This window comes from Equus quagga, chromosome 17 (genome assembly GCF_021613505.1).
Source record: "Equus quagga isolate Etosha38 chromosome 17, UCLA_HA_Equagga_1.0, whole genome shotgun sequence".
Lineage (NCBI taxonomy): Eukaryota > Metazoa > Chordata > Mammalia > Perissodactyla > Equidae > Equus > Equus quagga.
The window spans coordinates 12,342,464-12,360,549 of NC_060283.1; the positions used below are offsets into that span (position 1 = coordinate 12,342,464).

At 45.4% G+C, this 18,086-nt stretch overlaps 2 protein-coding genes across 3 annotated transcripts in view; both read right to left on the reverse strand.

Moving 5' to 3' along the window:
• Positions 1 to 2,598, reverse strand: part of STX3 (syntaxin 3) — a 40,233-nt gene extending 37,635 nt beyond the window's left edge. The window contains exon 1 of one of the 2 annotated variants that reach the window (XM_046643709.1): positions 2,185 to 2,466. In XM_046643709.1, the coding sequence (XP_046499665.1) occupies positions 2,185 to 2,214 (30 nt within the window). In that variant the 5' untranslated portion in view covers positions 2,215 to 2,466. Of the gene's footprint in view, positions 1 to 2,184 lie in introns of both variants that reach the window. The other variant, XM_046643708.1, reaches the window with a different exon arrangement.
• An 8,622-nt stretch (positions 2,599 to 11,220) lies between these two features.
• On the reverse strand, positions 11,221 to 12,159 carry LOC124229033 (olfactory receptor 10V1-like). The gene has a single exon (XM_046644160.1). The coding sequence runs from the start codon at positions 12,157 to 12,159 to the stop codon at positions 11,221 to 11,223; it is 939 nt and encodes a 312-aa protein (XP_046500116.1).
• Between the last annotated feature and the right edge of the window lie 5,927 nt (positions 12,160 to 18,086).

Below are 18,086 nucleotides of genomic sequence, written 5' to 3' on the forward strand. Positions count from 1 at the left end.
AGAGGTGGGGGGCAGGGGAGGCAGGGGCAGAAGGTGGGCTAGAAACCAAAATCCATATAAACTTTAACAACAGTTTTCTCTGGAAATATTAATATTTTACTAGTGCCAAAAGGGGCTTCTGAGATCAACCGAAGTCTTGGTTTTACAAAGGGGGTATAGAGAAGCAGAGAGGTAAAGCGACACAAAGGAACACAGCTATTAAGGGGCAGGGCCACAATTAGAACCCTTGGAATCTGCATTCCAGGTCCTCTTTGCACAGTGTCACCACCCATCTCCCTGCTCCAAAGCACTAGGGCAGCACCAGTGATTTCAGAACAGCATTCCCATAATAACAGCACCGACTATAGTCTCACTTCCACCACATCCCCAAGAAGCGCAGGGAGGACACAGAGCATTAATTCCACTTTACAGTAGGTACCAACGAGGCTTGGAGGAGCAAAGGGACTGCTTGGGTTCCCTAGCAATCTGAATTAATCCTTGGAACCCAAAGCTCAGGGAGAACTCTTGGCTATTTGTTGACAATCTGCTATTGAAGGGGACCAAGGAGTATCCTCCTCCGGAAATGGATTTCCTAACTAAAGGAAGGGAGCCGCCACTGCCTGCTGTTCGGTTTTGCATTGTTCTATGACTGCTGAGTGTGCCGATCGGGGAAGAGCTGCAAAGCCACTCTCCGTTTCCTTTCTGCCTCCCAACCAGTGTGCTTCAGGGAGAGAGTCTGGGTGCCTCTCCTGATTGTGCCCTGACCAGCTCTGTGACCTGCAGTATCCCTCCCACCCAGGCTGAGCTTCAGTTTCCTCATCTACAAAAATAGGAGCAACAAACTCCACCCTGTAACTGGGATGTTGTAAAGCTGCGATGACAGAGCCTGCAGGAGGCAGGGAGGCTCCCCCCACAATCAGCAACTGTCCCTCTGTTTCTCTTACTTCCCCATCGCCCCACTACCCAGAGCAGGTGAAAGGGTCATGAAGGTCTCGCCCAAAACAAGGGAGGAGAAAGAAAAGCAATTGTGACACCATCCCAGGAGTCCCTCACACTTGTAGGAGGCCGGGGATTTTTCCAAGGAGCTTTTATGGTTATTAGCATAACATTTACCATCTGTTAGTCCTGTATGTGTCATGCACCATACAAAGGGCTTTGTACGCTATCTTGCTTTTAGTCCTCACAATCACGCATCTTAAAGATGACAAAACTTAGACTCGGGGGTTAAAGGACAGCTAGTTAGCCATGGAGCCAGGAGGCAACCCCAGTTCTATCCAGCCCCATGCTTCCCAAATTTTAGTGTGCTCCTGAATCACTGGGGAGATTTGTGAATAATCAGATTCTGATTCTGTGGGTTCAGACTGGAGTCTAAGCTTCTGCACTTCTACCAACCTTCCAAGTAGATGGACTACTTTGTATCAAGGGCTGGATTTTAAATTCCATTAAGACAGACTCTGTGTCACCCAATCCCCAGGGCTTAGCACTGGGCCTGCCCCACAGAATGCACTCAATAATTATTTGTTGAATGAGTCAATGACTATCCAGCTCAAAAACTCAGGTTTAACACTTGTCTATACCAAGTGTCACTGCGTCATTTGATCTCATAACAAATCTATAAGGTATGACCATGAACATCTGGCAGATAAGGAAACAGAAGCTCAAAAGAATAAGCAGCCTAAGGTTTTACAGCTTTTGTGCGGCAGGGCTGGAGGCGGTCTACCTTCAGATCTCTTGCCCTAACCACAGCTGTCCCGAGGATGCGGGGGAAATTAATAATTATAGCCCGTCGGATGGCGAGGAGCTGGACCATCCCGGCACGTGACCAGCTCACAGCTCGGAGGTCACCCAGGAGCTCCGAGCTGCTCCGGGGAAGGAGGCAGCCGGGCTCAGAGACAACGCGGACGGGAGAAGGCTGGTCCTGGGCACAGTGCCAGGCAACAGGGGCCAAGTGGTGATGTGACCCTTAACCTCACAGAGGATCCCGCCAGGCCCAAGCACCCCCCGGGGACCCCAGCTCCGGAGAGAAGCTGTCATCCAGGGAAACCGCAGCCTAGCCAGGAATCACCCAGCGCACGACCGCAGACGGTGGGGAGGGTGCGGGATGCGGCCGGACTTGGGGAGGGCAGGCCTCGCTCCCGGCCCCGATTGGGGAGCGAAGGGACGCCCCTCGGCCGCGCAGCTGCACCCCAGGAGCGGCGGACTCACGGCCTTCAGCTGCTCCAGCCGGTCCTTCATCCTGGAGCCCCGGCGCCCGGCGGCAGGTGAGCGCGTCCCAGGTGAGCGGCCGGAAGTCGCGGCCGGGCCCGGCCAGGGCGAGGGAGCTCGCGGCGCAGGCAGAGGCGGGCGGCGGCCGCCGGCGAGGAGGAGCGTCCGAGGCCGCGAGAAGCTCCGCCGCGCCGCCCCCTGGGCCCCGCCGGCGCCGCGCGCTCCAAATCCGCCTCCCGGCCGGCGCCGGCGCGCACGCTCAGCCGCCCGGCGGCCCGCCCCTCACCTGCGCCGCGCCCCGCGCCCCTGCTTAAAGGGCCCGCGCCCCGCCGCCAGGCGCGCTCTCACTCCCCTCCCCCAGCGCTGGGTGCCTCCAGGGACCGGAGAAGTCCGGGGAGAGAGCCCAGCCCTGGTAGATCCCGCCGCTGGGCCGAGGAAGAGCGAGGGGGTCTGTTGGACCTCAATTCCACCCTTCCCCTTCGACAGCCATTCACTCCCTGCGCCAGGCTCTGTGCTGGGATCCAGCCTCAACAGACTCATTCATTGCTAGACGCGGACAACGTCCCGTAAACAAAGAACGCTCAGACATTGTGGTTTGTGCTATAATAAGTGGGAGAAAGAGCTAATTCTAATTCTGCCTGGAGGAAGGGCATTGCAAGTCATGGAATTTGTACTGTCTAGGGGACTGCATATTGGAGCTGGAAGAGGGTTTTTCCAGAGGAAGTAACTGGAGATGAGGTGGGACGGGGCAGGCTGGGACGAAGAATTTGGGCTTCTTGATGTTGGCAATCGGGACCCCGCTGAGAAATGCGAGCAGTTCTGTGTTGAAGTCAGAACACCTGCCACTAGCAATTTGTACAACTTTGGGAAAGTTTCTCTAGGGGACCCCGCTTCCACATCTATAAATCAGAGTACCCACTTCACAGTTTGCTGTGAGGCCTGTGTGACAGAGGAATGACTGATTCGTCACCTATAGAGCAGGGTTGTGAGATAAAGATGTTTGCGTAGGAAAGGTTAAGCCGTTCTCCTCTGCTACGTGGTGTAAAGATCCCAGGTGGGTTGTACCTTCTGAAAACGTGGGCGGGTTCTTCGCGCTGCCCCTCCCTCTTAACCCCTCTCCTCTCCCCAGTCCTACCCTCTCTTCCTTCTTCCTTATTTGTGTTCTTTCTTGGGAACAAATGACATATCCAGCAGAGAGTGACGCTCAATAAATGAGACTGTACGACGATTCAATACTCAGGAAAAGAACGTGCTGTATGCATTCAAGTTAAAGGGCTGTAAATATTTTCGTAATTCTAACAGAACTTTGCCCTCTTCTGCGATCTCAGTGTGTGCTCGGTGCTGACTTCATCCCCTCCCATAAAGATACTGTGCGTACGCCGTGGAGCCCTTGAAACCCTGCCCTTCTCAGCCCTAATCCTCGCTCTTTAGTCCTGCACACTTCCTTCTACCCTATGCGCGCGCTAGGTGGAGTCTCCGGTCCTTAGTAAAGGGAAGGCTTCTTCGCCCCCTGGTGGTCATAAGTGGAAAGGTGAGTAAATCAGAAATCCTGTCCCCCACCCCCGCTGCTTCCCAGAACAAATTTTCGTTAGTCTGGATAGCTAGGTCCTCGCGCTTCAGGAAAAGAGATTCTCCTGAGGGAGACAGCTATGTGAACAACTCTTTACGTTAGGAGTCTGAAAAGGGCCGTACGAATCGGGAGTAAGGATCTAGGATGGCCATTCAGCCTTTGCCGGAACACATCCCGGGATGGAACATCCTAGTCCTCCTGGGAAAAGGTAACTTTTTAAAAGGGTAAAATCATGACTCTCATACAATTATAAAATGAACACACATCACAGATTTTGTTTAACTCATGAAGTAATGAGGAAACCCTGTATTGGGTTCAGAGCAGAATCCAAAGAGCGGTATAGGCAATCAGGAAGCCTGAAATGAGTGTTAATAAATGTAAAACTGGCTTCCGTCGCAGGGGGCAGATCAATTGCATCTCCATCAGAAGAATTTCATTTGCATTTCATGTGTATTACTGTCAGTTTTCTACAATTTACAGAATTGTAAAAAAGCCACAAGACCATCAAAGGCACAGACTTTTATAAAATCAGATAACCCAGAAAGGGGCATTGGACAAAGCGTAGCATGCCATAGACACCTGGTAATCTTTTTTTTTTTTTGCCATTTTAATTTTTTCGCAGTTTTTCCAGACATTCCCAATGTAGTTAAACAGTTACTACTGTTGTTAAAAAGTTTTTTGTTAAACACAATGAAAATTTTCCTCCCTGTAACTTCCACTGCTACTTCTTGCTTCCTGCCTCTCTCTAAACGTTTAAGAAATTTAGTCTGTCCTTCACAAGATGGGCTTTCCATGAAGGGAGAGTTGTTATGGGACAGGAGGACAATTGCTGGACACATAGCAAGGAGGCCTGATTTCTAGACGCAGAGTTTCTGCCACAAAATAGCTGTCACTTGATCACGCAAACTATTTTCTCACCCGTCAAATAAGGGGGCTGCTCCCACTATGATTCGCAGGCTTTTCAAGATCGAGAATATCATAAATGCTTTATTTGCATTCAGGGGTCTCTTGTTTTGAAAGATTCCATATCCCTAACAAAATATATTTATTAGGTAATAAGAAATTTGGTTTCCTCAAACTGATAGATACAAATAGATTGGTGGTTGCCAGAGGGGGGAAGAGAGGGGACAAAAAAACGGGTGAAGGTGTTCAAAAGTTAAAAATATCTATGGATGTAATGTACAGCATGATGACTATTAACAATATTGTAGTGTATATTTGAAAGTTGCTAACGGAGTAGGTCTGAAAAGTTCTCATCACAAGAAAAAAATTTGTAACTGTGTGGTGATGGTGTTTTAACTTACTGTAATCATTTCACAATATGTACAGATATCAAATCATTACATTGTATACTTTAGACCAATACAATGTTATATGTCAATTGTATCCCAATAAAACTGGGAAACAGAAAAAAATTTGGTTTCCTATGAGAGAATGTTTCCACGAAGAAAAAAAAAATGATCTTTTGATTAGCCTATGTGGCCATAACAGAAATGACTATATGATTCCTTAAACTTTTTTTTTTCTGGTGAGGAAGATTGGCCCTGAGCTAACATCTGTGCCAGTCTTCCTCTATTTTGTATGTGGGACGTCACTCCACCTTGGCTTGACAAGTGGTATAGCTCTGCACCCAGGATCCGAACCCACAAACTCCAGGCCCGCCAAAGCAGAGCCTGAGAACTTAACCACTACGCCACTCAGCCAGCCCCCTTTAAACTTTTTAAACATTGGAAACAGGAGAAAGAGCCCTTTAACTGCAGCTGGATCCAGGAACCCAGGCGGGGAAGCATCAGCAGAGTACTTTTATTCTGGCATTCTATGTGAAGGTAGTTATTCTAGACTTCAAGCCTTCTTTAAAAGTCCTATTAAGTATGAACCTTATATTGTTAATTTCATATTAACCTATTAATATTTGCTCTTTCCTGACAGGCAGAAGTCTGGGTTCCACTTGCGAGTTGTGTACAATAAACTGAAGAAAATCAGGTGCTGTGGGACAAGGGACCCGGGTGAGGGGAGTCCTTGGGCTGGTGAGAAAGACTCTAATAATGACTCAAGTGCACTATAGGGTCTCCACGTAGGTGGACAGTGACTTAAGGCTCCAGGCTCAGCAGGAGCCCCTTCTGTCTGATGTAGTTTCATTTTTCTGTGGTACTCAGTTTCCCACCCATTAGGTCTTAGTGTGGCCTGTTTCCCCATTAAACATAGTCAGGATTAATTCAAGGGTTCGTATTTGGGTCATAGATAAACCAGCCAACACTTCATTTCACCTTTACGAACAAACCAAAGACAGAATCCCGGGATGTGGGGGCTCCGCTTCCCTGTCTTTCCTGCCTCTAAGCCTGTTTCTTCCACACTGGAGGAAAGGACTGAGCCCTACCTCTTCTTGACCTCAGGGCCTGCTGTGGAGCAGGTGAGACCACTGTCTGCCTGGTGTACATCGAAGCAGTGTCTCCAGGGTGTGGTGTTCAGTAGAAAGAAATAAGAGAAGCTAGAGAGTTGAGGGGAAGAGGCTTTCTGTCCCCCTACAGCAATTCTTCCCCACTGCAGGGGGGGATAGAGAATAACTAAGACAGAGAATAAACTTCCTGACTTGCAGTTTTCCCCCTCTTACAGTTTGTAATAGTTTTTTATTGTTGCATAACACATTGCCCTGAAACCTAGCAGCTTGAAACATTAAATATTTATTATCTTATCGTTTCTGTGATTCAGGAATCCAGGTGCAGCTTAGGTGGGTGCCTCTGTTTCAAGATCTCTTACGAGACTACAATGAAAGTCTAAGCTGGGACTACAGCCTCATTTCATGGCTTGACTGTGGAAGGATCTGCTTCCAAGGTCACTCATGTGGTTGTTGGCAGGAATCAGTCCTCAGGTGCTGTTGGACTTGGTTCCGTGCTGGCTATTGGCTGGAGGCTGTCCTCAGTTCCTTGCCATGTGGACCTCTCTGTAGGGCAGCTCACAACATGGCAGATGGCTTCCATCAGAGCAAGGAGGTGAGAAAAACAGAGAGAACGAGAAAGACAGAGAAAGAGATGGATGGAAGCCAAAGTGTTTTTGCAATCTGACCTCAGATGTGGCATCCCGTCTCTTTTGTCATATTCTGTTCATTAAAAGCAAGTCATTAGGTTCAGCTCACACTCAAGGTGAGGGGACTACATGACGGAATGAAGACCAGGAGCCATCTCAGTGGCTCCCTAGGACACAGCTCAAATCTGCTCTTTCATCCCGTGTCAGACCTGGACAGCTCTGACCCATTCTCCAAGTCTCAGAGTAGATGCTTCACCCTCCAGGATTGAGTTAATGGTCCTTCGAGCATGCCTCTGTGACACCCTGGACTTCTCCATCTAGCCCCCACCACAGCATGTCATTACCTAGCCACTGGTCTGCCTCCTGCCCCTTCTGTAAGCTCTGTGAGGACAGCCACCTTGTCTCTTGTCTTCACTGATGTGGACCCAGACCCAAGCATAGGGCCAAAACATACTGGGCACTCGGGGTATGTTTACTAAATTTATTAAACGACCGTTCTTATAATATGTCTTTGCTGTGTCTTTCTTTTGATTAAAATTTATCAGTAGCTTCTCGTTACAAAGAATAGAGAGTCCAGACTCTCCTTAGAGTAGCATGCAAGCCCTTGCCCAGTCTGGCCCCAGTCCCATGGACTATTCGTCCCTGACACACATGGCCCCAGCATCAGCCTCATCAAACCCTCACCTCCTCTCTGAACCTGTTGTGCCCAGGATTTCCCATCTATCCTTGCCTCACATGTCCTTTTCCCGTTTCATGTCTGGCAAATCCCTTCTCCTCCTTCAAGACCAAAGCCTTCTCTAGTTCACTCAGGTTGTCTCCTTGGCCTCTCTGCCCACCCACCCCTAAAAACACTTGTTCAGATCTCTTTTTAAAGTGCACCCTGTGTTGTCTTATACCTAGTGGCTTACACATCTGTCTCCTTGGCTAGACCATGAACTACTTGAGAGCCATGACCGGGTATGATAGCATTCACCTTTCAGGACATAGATGCAAACATCTGGAGAGTAGAGAAAGAATAGTTGGCTACTTACACACACACACACACACACATACATATATACATGTGCTCCCTAGAGACGCTTCTCTCCCTAAGGAAGAAAGAAGATCCTTCCTGGATCCTGGCTCTTAAACTAAATGCAATTGCAACTCCATGTGTCTTGAAGGATGAACTCTATGTCACTGAATTGTGTTTAAAATAATAGGTTTTGTTTATAAAGATGTTTTATATCATGTTGTTCAGAGGTTTTCCTAACATGAATCTGCATATACCTAGGGCTATGATTTAACAATATAAATAATTTTTGCACCGTGTAAATATATTCTTATTTTTATACAAATTCCTCAATCCCTGGAGCCCTAAAGCTCATGGTGGACTCTACAGAGCCTGGTAAGGAAGTGGGAAGATGCAGTGGGGAGCCTCATGCGCAGAAGCCTGCTGTTGCTTCTGAGCTGCAGAAGACACGTCTGTTGTTTGCAACACCTGCTGCAAGTGACAGGGTGAACACAATGGAGCGCCGGTGAAAGGCAATTGAATAGTTATGGCTTTCAACGTTTTGTAGTTAAGAAAATAAGCCCTCAAGTGTATTTCTCCATTTGGATGTTTAAATGACCATGCTGAATCTTTTATTGCACTTTTACAGTTTTTCTTTTTTTTTTTTGTTCTTCAAGATCTCACAATAACTTGGGGAGATGGAGTAGATATTATTATCCGCATTTTGTCATGAATTAAATTAAGCACAGAAAAATCGGGTGATTGTCCCAAGCTCTCGTAGGATACTGATAGCATGCTGGGAGAGGTGTGGTTTCCTGCCCAGGTGTTGAAACCAAACCGCCCAGATCAAATCTTGGTTCTACCTTCACCCCCTGTGTGACCTCAAAAAGTTAGTTGACCTCCCTGTCTCAGTTTTGTTATCTGCAAGCAGAAAAAATAACAATACGCGTATCATGGGTTTTTGTAACAATGAGTTACTTTATGGCAATAATTAATTCCTTTATTCAGCCACTTGAAAAGAAGCCTACTAACCCATGATAACTACATTATTTTCTCTGACAGCACGGAGAACTGAAAAGTGCCCGGAATATTTCAACCACCAGTGAAATAACCCTCTCGAGACTCAGCCTCAGTGAAGGCAGCATTTTCAAAGTAAGTTCAACAGGATAAAACATTTCATGAGACACTCCAAGGAATAAAAGAGTTTGGTGGTGACAGAGTTCAGAAAACATGGTGAAATGCATCCTTCCTCTTAGAGAGTCATGACTGCACGTTTGCAAGTTACAGGCACTGAGTAAACCTGCTAGTCGACAACTAGTTTTAGTTGATCAGCACAGGATTCTTCACACTTGTTTGACCGTATAATGTTTAGTCCCTTCAAACACCTGTTATTTGACAGGACCGGTGCCCTACAGATAGCGCTGAGCTATAGAATGTTGCAGTAGAACATGGGAGCGGCAGCAAGTGTCTGCAAGTGAAGCAAAGATGATCCTTTTAGGTTCTTGTTTTTGAAAGGAAGAAGGTGACATTTCAGTTCTATATAATATGAATTCTGGTCATAGTTTCCATCTTTTAGGCCTGTGACTCAGAGGAAAAAAAGAAAAATACGTTTTATCACTTTTTAAGCTTTTCCAGATAAGGAAACAGAGGCACAGAGAGCAGACTCCCTGTTCCTGTGCCTTCAGTTCCCTCCTTCAGAAATGCCTTTCCTGTTCCTCTTTGCACACCCAGAGACTAGGAGACCTGTCACGGTGCGGCTTGAATGCCACCTCCCCCACCAAACTTGCCTTGATTCCCTTCACTGTCCCTCCTCTGGAAGCTTCCAGCATTGTTATCACTCGGCCCTTGGTGTAATCGTGGTTTATGTTCTTATATCTCATCAGACTTTTCAATTCCTTCAAGGCAGCAGCTGCCTCTTACTTATCTTTCCATTTCCTGCTCCATCTGCCACATGTGGTGGATAGTACATAGTAGAGTTCAATAAATAATTGTCTACCATCTTGTTGAATGAATAAATCACTTGGGCAGAATAAATCAAGGGGCAGAAGAAGGGATGAGCTTCCTCTACCCGACAAAGAGATGGTAAACCATGTATGCTCTGATGGCGTTGCCTTGAGACAAATGATCATCATGAAAATGACTACCCAGCTACTCAGAGTCACATTAGTGAGTCCCTCCCCCTCCTCACTGTGCCCAGTGAAGGTTTGTCTTCATAGAATTAGCTTTGCTCTACCTGAATCCACATTTGAACCAATATGACCCCTCTCCTACCCAGAGATGCTAAATTAACAAATGTTTTCATACCATGCGTATGTAACTAGTCCATTGGGATACTATAACAATACCATAGACAGTGATTTATGAACAACAGGAATTTCTTTCTTACAGCTCTGGAGGCTGAAAGTCTGCAATCAGGGTGACTGCATAGTTGGATGAAGGCCCTTTTCCAGGTCACAGCCCTCTCATTGTATCCTCACATGGCAGAATGGGCTAGGGAGACTTGTGGGATCTCTTTCACAAGAGCAGGAATCCCATTCCTGACAACTCACCCCTCAGGACCTAAGCAGCTCCCAAAGGCCCCACCTCCTAATACCATCACATTGGACATTAGGATTTCAACATATGAATTGGGGGGGTGGGGGGGACTCAAGCATTCAGACCATCTCAACAGGGATAGACAGAAAGGGATAATATGAGATATGTGAGTGTGTTTGTGTGTGTGTGTCTGTGTCTTTGTGAGGGACAGAGAATGAGGAGGAGGATAGGGAGGACAGAGGCATGGAGAGAGTTATGCAGAGGCAGACTAATAACAAAGTCAGAGATTGAGATGGAGGTGTATTAGCTCCAGGTATAAGAGGTTAGAAAAGAGAACCACGCAAACTTTTAAACTCCAGTGCTTTCCCCATCACCTTTCCCTGGGAGAGAATTTAGGATTAAAGATAAATAATTCAAAAAGACATAAACTCAGCATTTACACCATGGGAATCATGAGAGAGTGGTTGGGGCGGTCCCAGTTTCATTTGCATCCTATTCTTGGCTCCGCCCCTGCCCAGAAGGTGCAATGTTCAGGCCTGATGAGTACCTGAGAACTACATCTGGAGACAAGTGCAAGGGAGAACACAGACATTACACATGATGATGAGGACAGTGACAACAACCTTCACTGCTGCATCTCCCTTTAAAAGTCACAAAGTATTTTTACTTATGTATCTTTTGATCCTCACAACTGCCCCAAAATATAGGTCTTGTGGGTATTTTAATCCCCATTTGAGAGATGAGAAATCTGAAGCTGAGAAAAGAAAAATGACTTTTCATAAATAAGATAACCAGGAAGAAGTAACAGTACAAAACCAATGACCTCTTAGCACCCATCTCCTTGTCTTTCTGAGAGCATACCCATTTGTCTCTACCCAGCAATGTTCTAGCGGGACATCCAGGGTGTTCCTTGTGTTTAGGGCAACAGAAAACTCATCATTGCTCTCTTCAAAGCATCCTGAAGCTCTCTGTTCCTCATGCTATAGATCAAGGGGTTCAGCACAGGGGTGATGAATGTGTAAACCACAGACACTACCTGGCCTCTCTCCGGAGAGTAGCTGGAGCTGGGGCACAGGTAGATGAGGCTTGTACATCCATACTGGAGCAGGACCACAGTCAGGTGGGAGGAGCAGGTGGAGAAGGCCTTTTGCCTCCCTTCTGCAGAGCGGATCTTCAGGATGGCAGCCACAATGAAGGCATAGGAGAGAGTGATCAGCAGGAAGGGGATGGTGAGGACAGTGACACTGACCACAAACAGAGTGGCCTCATGGACATGAGTATCTGCACAGGCCAGTCTCATGACAGGGAGGACATCACAATAGAACAGGCTGACTTCTTTGCTGCTACAGAAGGGGAGTTGGAAGATGAGCACAGTCAGCTGCATGGCCAAGATGAACCCAAGCATCAGAGATCCCAGGGACAGCCGAACACACAACCGCCAGCTCATCATGAGAGTGTAATGCAAAGGGTGACAGATGGCCACAAACCGGTCATAGGCCATGATGGCCAGCAGAATGCAGTCAGCGCTACCCAGGAAGATGAAGAAGAACATCTGGGTGCCACAGCCAGGCAGGGAGATGAGGGTTCTCTCTGGGGACAGGATGCTGGCCAGAGTCAGAGGGGCAATGGTGGAAGAGTAGCAGACCTCCAGAGCTGCCAAGTTGGCCAGGAAGAAGTACATGGGGGTGTGGAGAGAATGGTTGATCCAGATGATGAGAGAAATGGAGACGTTGCCGCTGATGCTGACCAGGTACATAATCAGGAAGGTCACGAAGATCAGCATCTGCACCTCGGGGAGTTTGGAGAAGGGGCGGAAGTGGAAGTGAATCATCCCAGTTTGGTTTGCATCCTCCATGTATTCAATGCATTGGGCCTGCTAATGGCACAGGCACTGCCTCCTAAGGATAGATAAAAGTCAGGACACAGTGCTTCCACAGGATGACCCATTCAGCTCCTGGCCTCACCCTTCTTTCATCTCCTCAACCCCAACCATCTTTACCTCCAGTCTAAATTCACAAACTCACTCTTACAACAATTTTCATTCTTGTAATCACCTAGAAGTAGTTCATCATTGAAATCTTTTTTTAAAATTTTGGTAAAATATACATTACCATAATATTTATAATTTTAGCCATGTGTAAGTGTACACTTCAGTGATATTAAATACATTGGCCATGTTGTGTAACCATCAACTCTATCTATACCCAAAACTTTTTTATCATCCCCAACACAACCTCTGTACCTGTTAAACAGTGACTCCCCATTATCTCCTCCTCTCGGCCCCTAGTAACTTCTATTCTGCTTTGCGTCTTTATGAATTTGCCTATTCTAGGTAACTCATATAACTAAAATCACACAATATTTGTCCTCTGTGTCTGGCTTATTTCACCAACCATAAGGTTTTCAGGGTCCATCCATGTGGTAGTAAATATCAAAATTGCATTCCTTTTTATGACTGAATAATATTCCATTGTGAGTGTATACTACCTTTTGTTCATCCATTCATGTGTTCATGGACACTTGGGTTGTTTCCACCTTTTGACTGTTGTGAACAATGCTGCTGAGAACATTGGTGTACAAATATCTGTTCAAGACAGCACTGAAATCTTAAGCCGCAGCATACCATTCTGAGACCTTGAATATCTCTACTCCCTTAATCCCTTGCCTGATTGTCAATAGCACAGCCTCTGGTGTCAAAATGTCTAGTTTCTGGTCCATGATCTTCCAGTGACCAGTGGTATGATCCTGAGCAATGTGTTGAAGCTTTCTGCTTGAATCTCTTCATCTCTAAAAATAACTATGGGACACAACTCTTGAGATGGTTGTAAGAAGTAAATGTGTCTGGCCCCTAGTAAGTTCTCCATAAATGTTAGCAATAATCATGAATAGTATTCTTCTTCCACATTTTCAAGACCACCTCGATGTCTCCAGTTCTCTTAGATAAGCTCCCTTCCAGCTTTACTCCCTGACCTGTCCAACGGAGACCTGTGGGCCATCTCTTCCATTAATCTTTTGCCAATATTGTCACCATCCTTGGCTCCATGACATTATGCCCACCCTGTTACCCTCTTAATAGCCAACATCTCTATTCCAGGCTGAACATGACTAAAGAAGATCACAAAATTCTGCTGACTGTTACCACATAGGGATAGAGTGGCATTATCAACCCCAACACTGTCCTCAGTCCTATGAGTCAGCTCCTCTTTCTAGTCCCAACAAGACTAGTGCAAAATTCCCTGGTCCTCTCTTCTGCAAACTCCTACTTCAGTGACAGTAGATGACCAGCCTCCAACTTCACAGAAAAAATGACAGAAGGTTCCTGGAGGCAACTCATCATCATTCTCACTACCTATGGACCTATAACATTCTCTGCCTAGCCATACATCCATAACACATTCCCTTATGCCTCTGTGGACATGTCCCTTCTTCTCTGCAAAGCTAATGGTCTCAGTGCCTCCTGCTTCTTCTGGGACTTGCTCCAGAAGTTATTCCCTTATCTCCAATATCTGCACTTGTTCCCCTCTTTTACCACAGCCTACCTGGTTTCCATTTTACTCTCTCTGACGGCTCTAATGAAGGTCACCAATAAGTACCCAAATTACTGAATCCAGTTGCTGCTTTTGACTTGATCTCTGTTGCATTTAAGGCTGTTAGCTACACACTTGTTCTTGAAATTCCTCACCCATGGCATCTGTTATACTATTCTACCCAGATTCTCTTCCTACCTCTCCGGACACTCGGTTTCCATCACTTTCAGAGACTGTTCTTCCTCTTGGTGGTTCACAAAGGGAACGTTTTGTTGATTATTCTAGGTCTGCCACCCAGATCTACTCTCCACCCTGCTCTGCCCCATGGGAGGCTGGTCATGTAGGACTACATCAGCCAGACTCCCTCACCCTGTTGCTTCTGGTTGCATTTGGCCAACGAGAGCTACTTGGAGGAGAATAAAGGGTAGCATAAAGAGAGGTAGGGTTTTTACCACACACACACACAACCACTACCCATCCTCCCTCTACCACCATGATTCTACAACCACAGTTCTGGTTGGGTGGCCCATCCTCCATGGCTCCAGGTTTTGCTGGCTCCAATAACAAAGTTCCCTCATCTTGTCACTTCAGGCCCAAGGGTGGAAACAGCTTTGACCACTGCTAGTCCCTGAGTGCCTCACCATCCCTGTAAATGGTCCCAACCTTAAATGCCAACTCCTGTCCATAATGACTAGGATACAGAAGGTTTTAATAGGTGATTGTTGAACACATACAGAAAAAGAATCTTATCTTTCAATTTATTTTAGAATCTCTTCATTTGGTTTTCTTTCCTCTGCAGGGATCGGTAGGAAAGGATTTCAGGGCAAGTTTATGTGGTAGCCAAAACTACACATCCAAACTACAGACACACACCACACCACATCTACCCCAGAAATGGAAACTGACCTTCCAATGATTAAGAACTTCACATGCCACAGTAAGGGGGAGAAATACTTTGCACCCTGAGTTAAAGCAAAACTAACGGGATCCCCCTGACTGGTTTTGGACCCCCAAACAAATATATTTTTGCTGTGTTGATGTCTGAAGATATGTCATGACCTTTGCAAATATGATAACCATGTAAGGATGTTGTTGTTTTACACCATAAACAGAATAATTTTACCTTAATATCCTTGCTAACTTGCAGTTTTGTCCTTTGAATATTTGTTGTGTTTGCATCTGGCAAGCCAATCCTTTTAAAGTCTGACTCCCTGCATGCTTTGCAAGTCAAATTTTTCTTTCCTTTCCTAAATGCTTCTGCCTCTGTACTGTCATCTGTTTGTCACAGCTTTATGCAGAGTAGGAGGGTTGGAAGATGGCTGGCTTCATGGTAGGAAGATTCTCATCTAGAAGTTTCCAAAACCATTGTTCTTTGAGAATCTTAATTCCTTTTCTGGGAGCGGCATCAGGAGCACACACCTGCCTGCCTCTCTCTATATGCAGGGTAAGTTAAGATGCCCAGCACACCCTCTACCCCAAATATTTGATCTCTGTGAATTAAACACTCAGGGGACAAGTCAGGCTCAAGGAAGAGAACTACTATCTATAACCAGAGATCTCACCATCCCTTTGCTGATGTGTTTGCCTCTGTGTTCACTTGGTAATTTCTGTCTCATCCATGGGCTCTAAGCTCCGCGTGGGCAGGGACCGATGGGGTTTTGTTCTTCACTGATGCCTGGGGCATAGCAGCGCCCTGGGCGCTGTATAACTCTGTATTGACGTGAATGCTGGACATTTACTGAGGCTCTGTCAATGCCAGTGACTGATACTCAGTACTTTCGAAGTAGAAGTAGTCCTCTTGATTTTAGTTCTCTGATGCTAAAGGGACATATCCTTTCTGGAGAGAAAATCAGCAATTTTCAAAAAGAGTTTTTAAATGTTATTGCATTGAATCAGTATTCTCACCTTGAAGGCACCATCCTGAGGAAAGAGTCTGGACTATGACACCAAATGCATAAAGGCATGTGCAATATGCTTTACTAATAATTTTTCTAAAAGGAAACAAAATGAATGCTTAACAAAAGGTAAGGTTCCAGTCACTGAGGTATATTCATATAATGAAGTATTAAATTCCAGTAAAATTGTTATAATTAAGAGGTTCGATAAAGTGAGAAAGTGCTTATAATATAATATTAAGTGAAGAAAATGAAAAGGCAAAGTTGCATCCATAGCGTGACACCAATCATCTCACCAGCCTGCAAGGAAATAACAAACTCTTAATGTTGTTTTTGAGAGAAATGGGAGATTACCATTTTCTTCACGCTTTTCTCCACTTTTCAAGTGTTCTGTAAAGAATATGTGTTTATTTATTTTATTTATAAAACTGTTTTTGATTTCTAAAATTCCCATTTGAGAGACAAGCAACTAAAGTTCCACAACACACCCCTAGTTATACGACCAGTAATTGTGGGAACCAGGATTAATGTATGGATATGGACAGAAAAGCTGCACTCTTGCCAATGAGAAAGATTGTGCTAAACCTTCTGTTTGTTTGTCCATTTCCAGACATTTTGCACTCTTGACTTCAGCTGAGTGTGTTGTATATTGACTCTTCTTTCCCTCCTTCCTTTCTTCAGCTCTTTTTTTCTTTAAACTCATCTCTTCTTGGAGTCAACCCTTTAGATTTGGCTCATCCTTCTAGACCATTGAGATCTTATGGAGAATTCCATTTCTTTACTCCAACAAATAATCAATTTCTCCCACCATCATCTACAAATTTAATGAACGTGGTTCCCAAAGTTATGACTGTGCATTAGACCATAGCTCCTGGAATCCACATCCTTCAAGCATACTACCCTCAATATCCCTCAAAGTTCTTCAGAACGTCAATCAGTTTTCATGCAAGCTTAGAAATTAAAGGCTCTCGTATGGCATGTCTTTAGAACACTTAAAAAACTCTAATGAATTCCATTGCAATAAACAATCACATTGTTTATTTAAGAGATGTTCAACATTCCTTAGATAAAGAGTCATCTGCATTCTCAAGGCATTCCCCAAACCCTTAGCCAGACACACACAATTCTGGGAGCAGAACACACAAATATCTCATCCTACTTGACCGTAAGAGGCACATAATTCATGTTTCTCTTTTTGCCTTAGCTTCTAGGAAGCCCAAAAATAAGTTTTATATTCAAGTGCTTAACATTCCTCAGCCCCAGGATCTTATATTGCTATTTAATGTTTGCCTTTCATACTGTGCAAGTTGATTTTGATCTCACTGTAGCTAGGGTCTTATTGTAAGGCACTTTATTTTTAGGAGCATTCAAAGCATCATAAGTATATTATACAAATAAAAATTTATTCTTGCCTTTTGTGTCCTCAGTCAAGGCATTGAGGAGTGAATGAGAAATCTCTCCATTCTCCACTCCCATGTTTGCTCCTTCTCTGGGGTCTTCTCCATGGGATAAAAATGACAATGCTGTGAGCTTGATTGTAGCTAAATGCTCTCTTCCATTTCTGCTTTATTCTCCCTTTGCTGCTGCACAATTCCTTACTTCTTGAAGGTTGAATGGGGGAACTCCATGTCTCTTCTTACCCAAGAAATATAAACCCTCAGCAATGTTGCATCCTCTTTGATGAGTCTCTTTTGTGGTACCAGTGCTGCCTTCAAATATTTGGAGAACAGTCACAGAGAGCATTTCCTTTCCCATAAAGACCTTGGCATATTCTCCTACCCTCTTCCTTCAAAGGTATAATTAAGAGAGCTGTTCATGTATTCACTTGTTTAACACGTATTTATTAAGCACCTACTATCAACTAGGCATTGGGTGTGTAACTTGGAAACTGAGTAGATTACACTGTGTTTTCTGGGTGTTGTAGCAAAGCATCTACTCCTCCTACAAGGAGGGTGGACAACTCTTTCTCACTACTCTCAGGCAACCTAGGAAATTGGTCACATTTCTAGGGAGAGACATACTTATCCTTCTCTCACTCTCAGGAGTAGAGTGTCAGTTTTGAAGACTTGTCTGTTGTTACTGCATTTGGCATAAAGTGTCACTTCATTGGCTCCGGGAGGTTAAAGTATTGTTCAAATTTGTTTGTGACTCCACCCCAGGAAGCCCCTCAGAGGATCAGGAAATCTCAAGGTCAGTAGTGCTCATTGGTCCCTTCCCCAGCATCTAGACCACACAACATTCCATCAACCTAGTCTTCCCCTTACCCTCCTTACCTTCTGCCTAGACAGGCTGGCAACCACATCCTTCCCAGAGGCTGAGTGAAGCACAAGCTGGCATCCTCTCCTTAATATCTTGGGAAA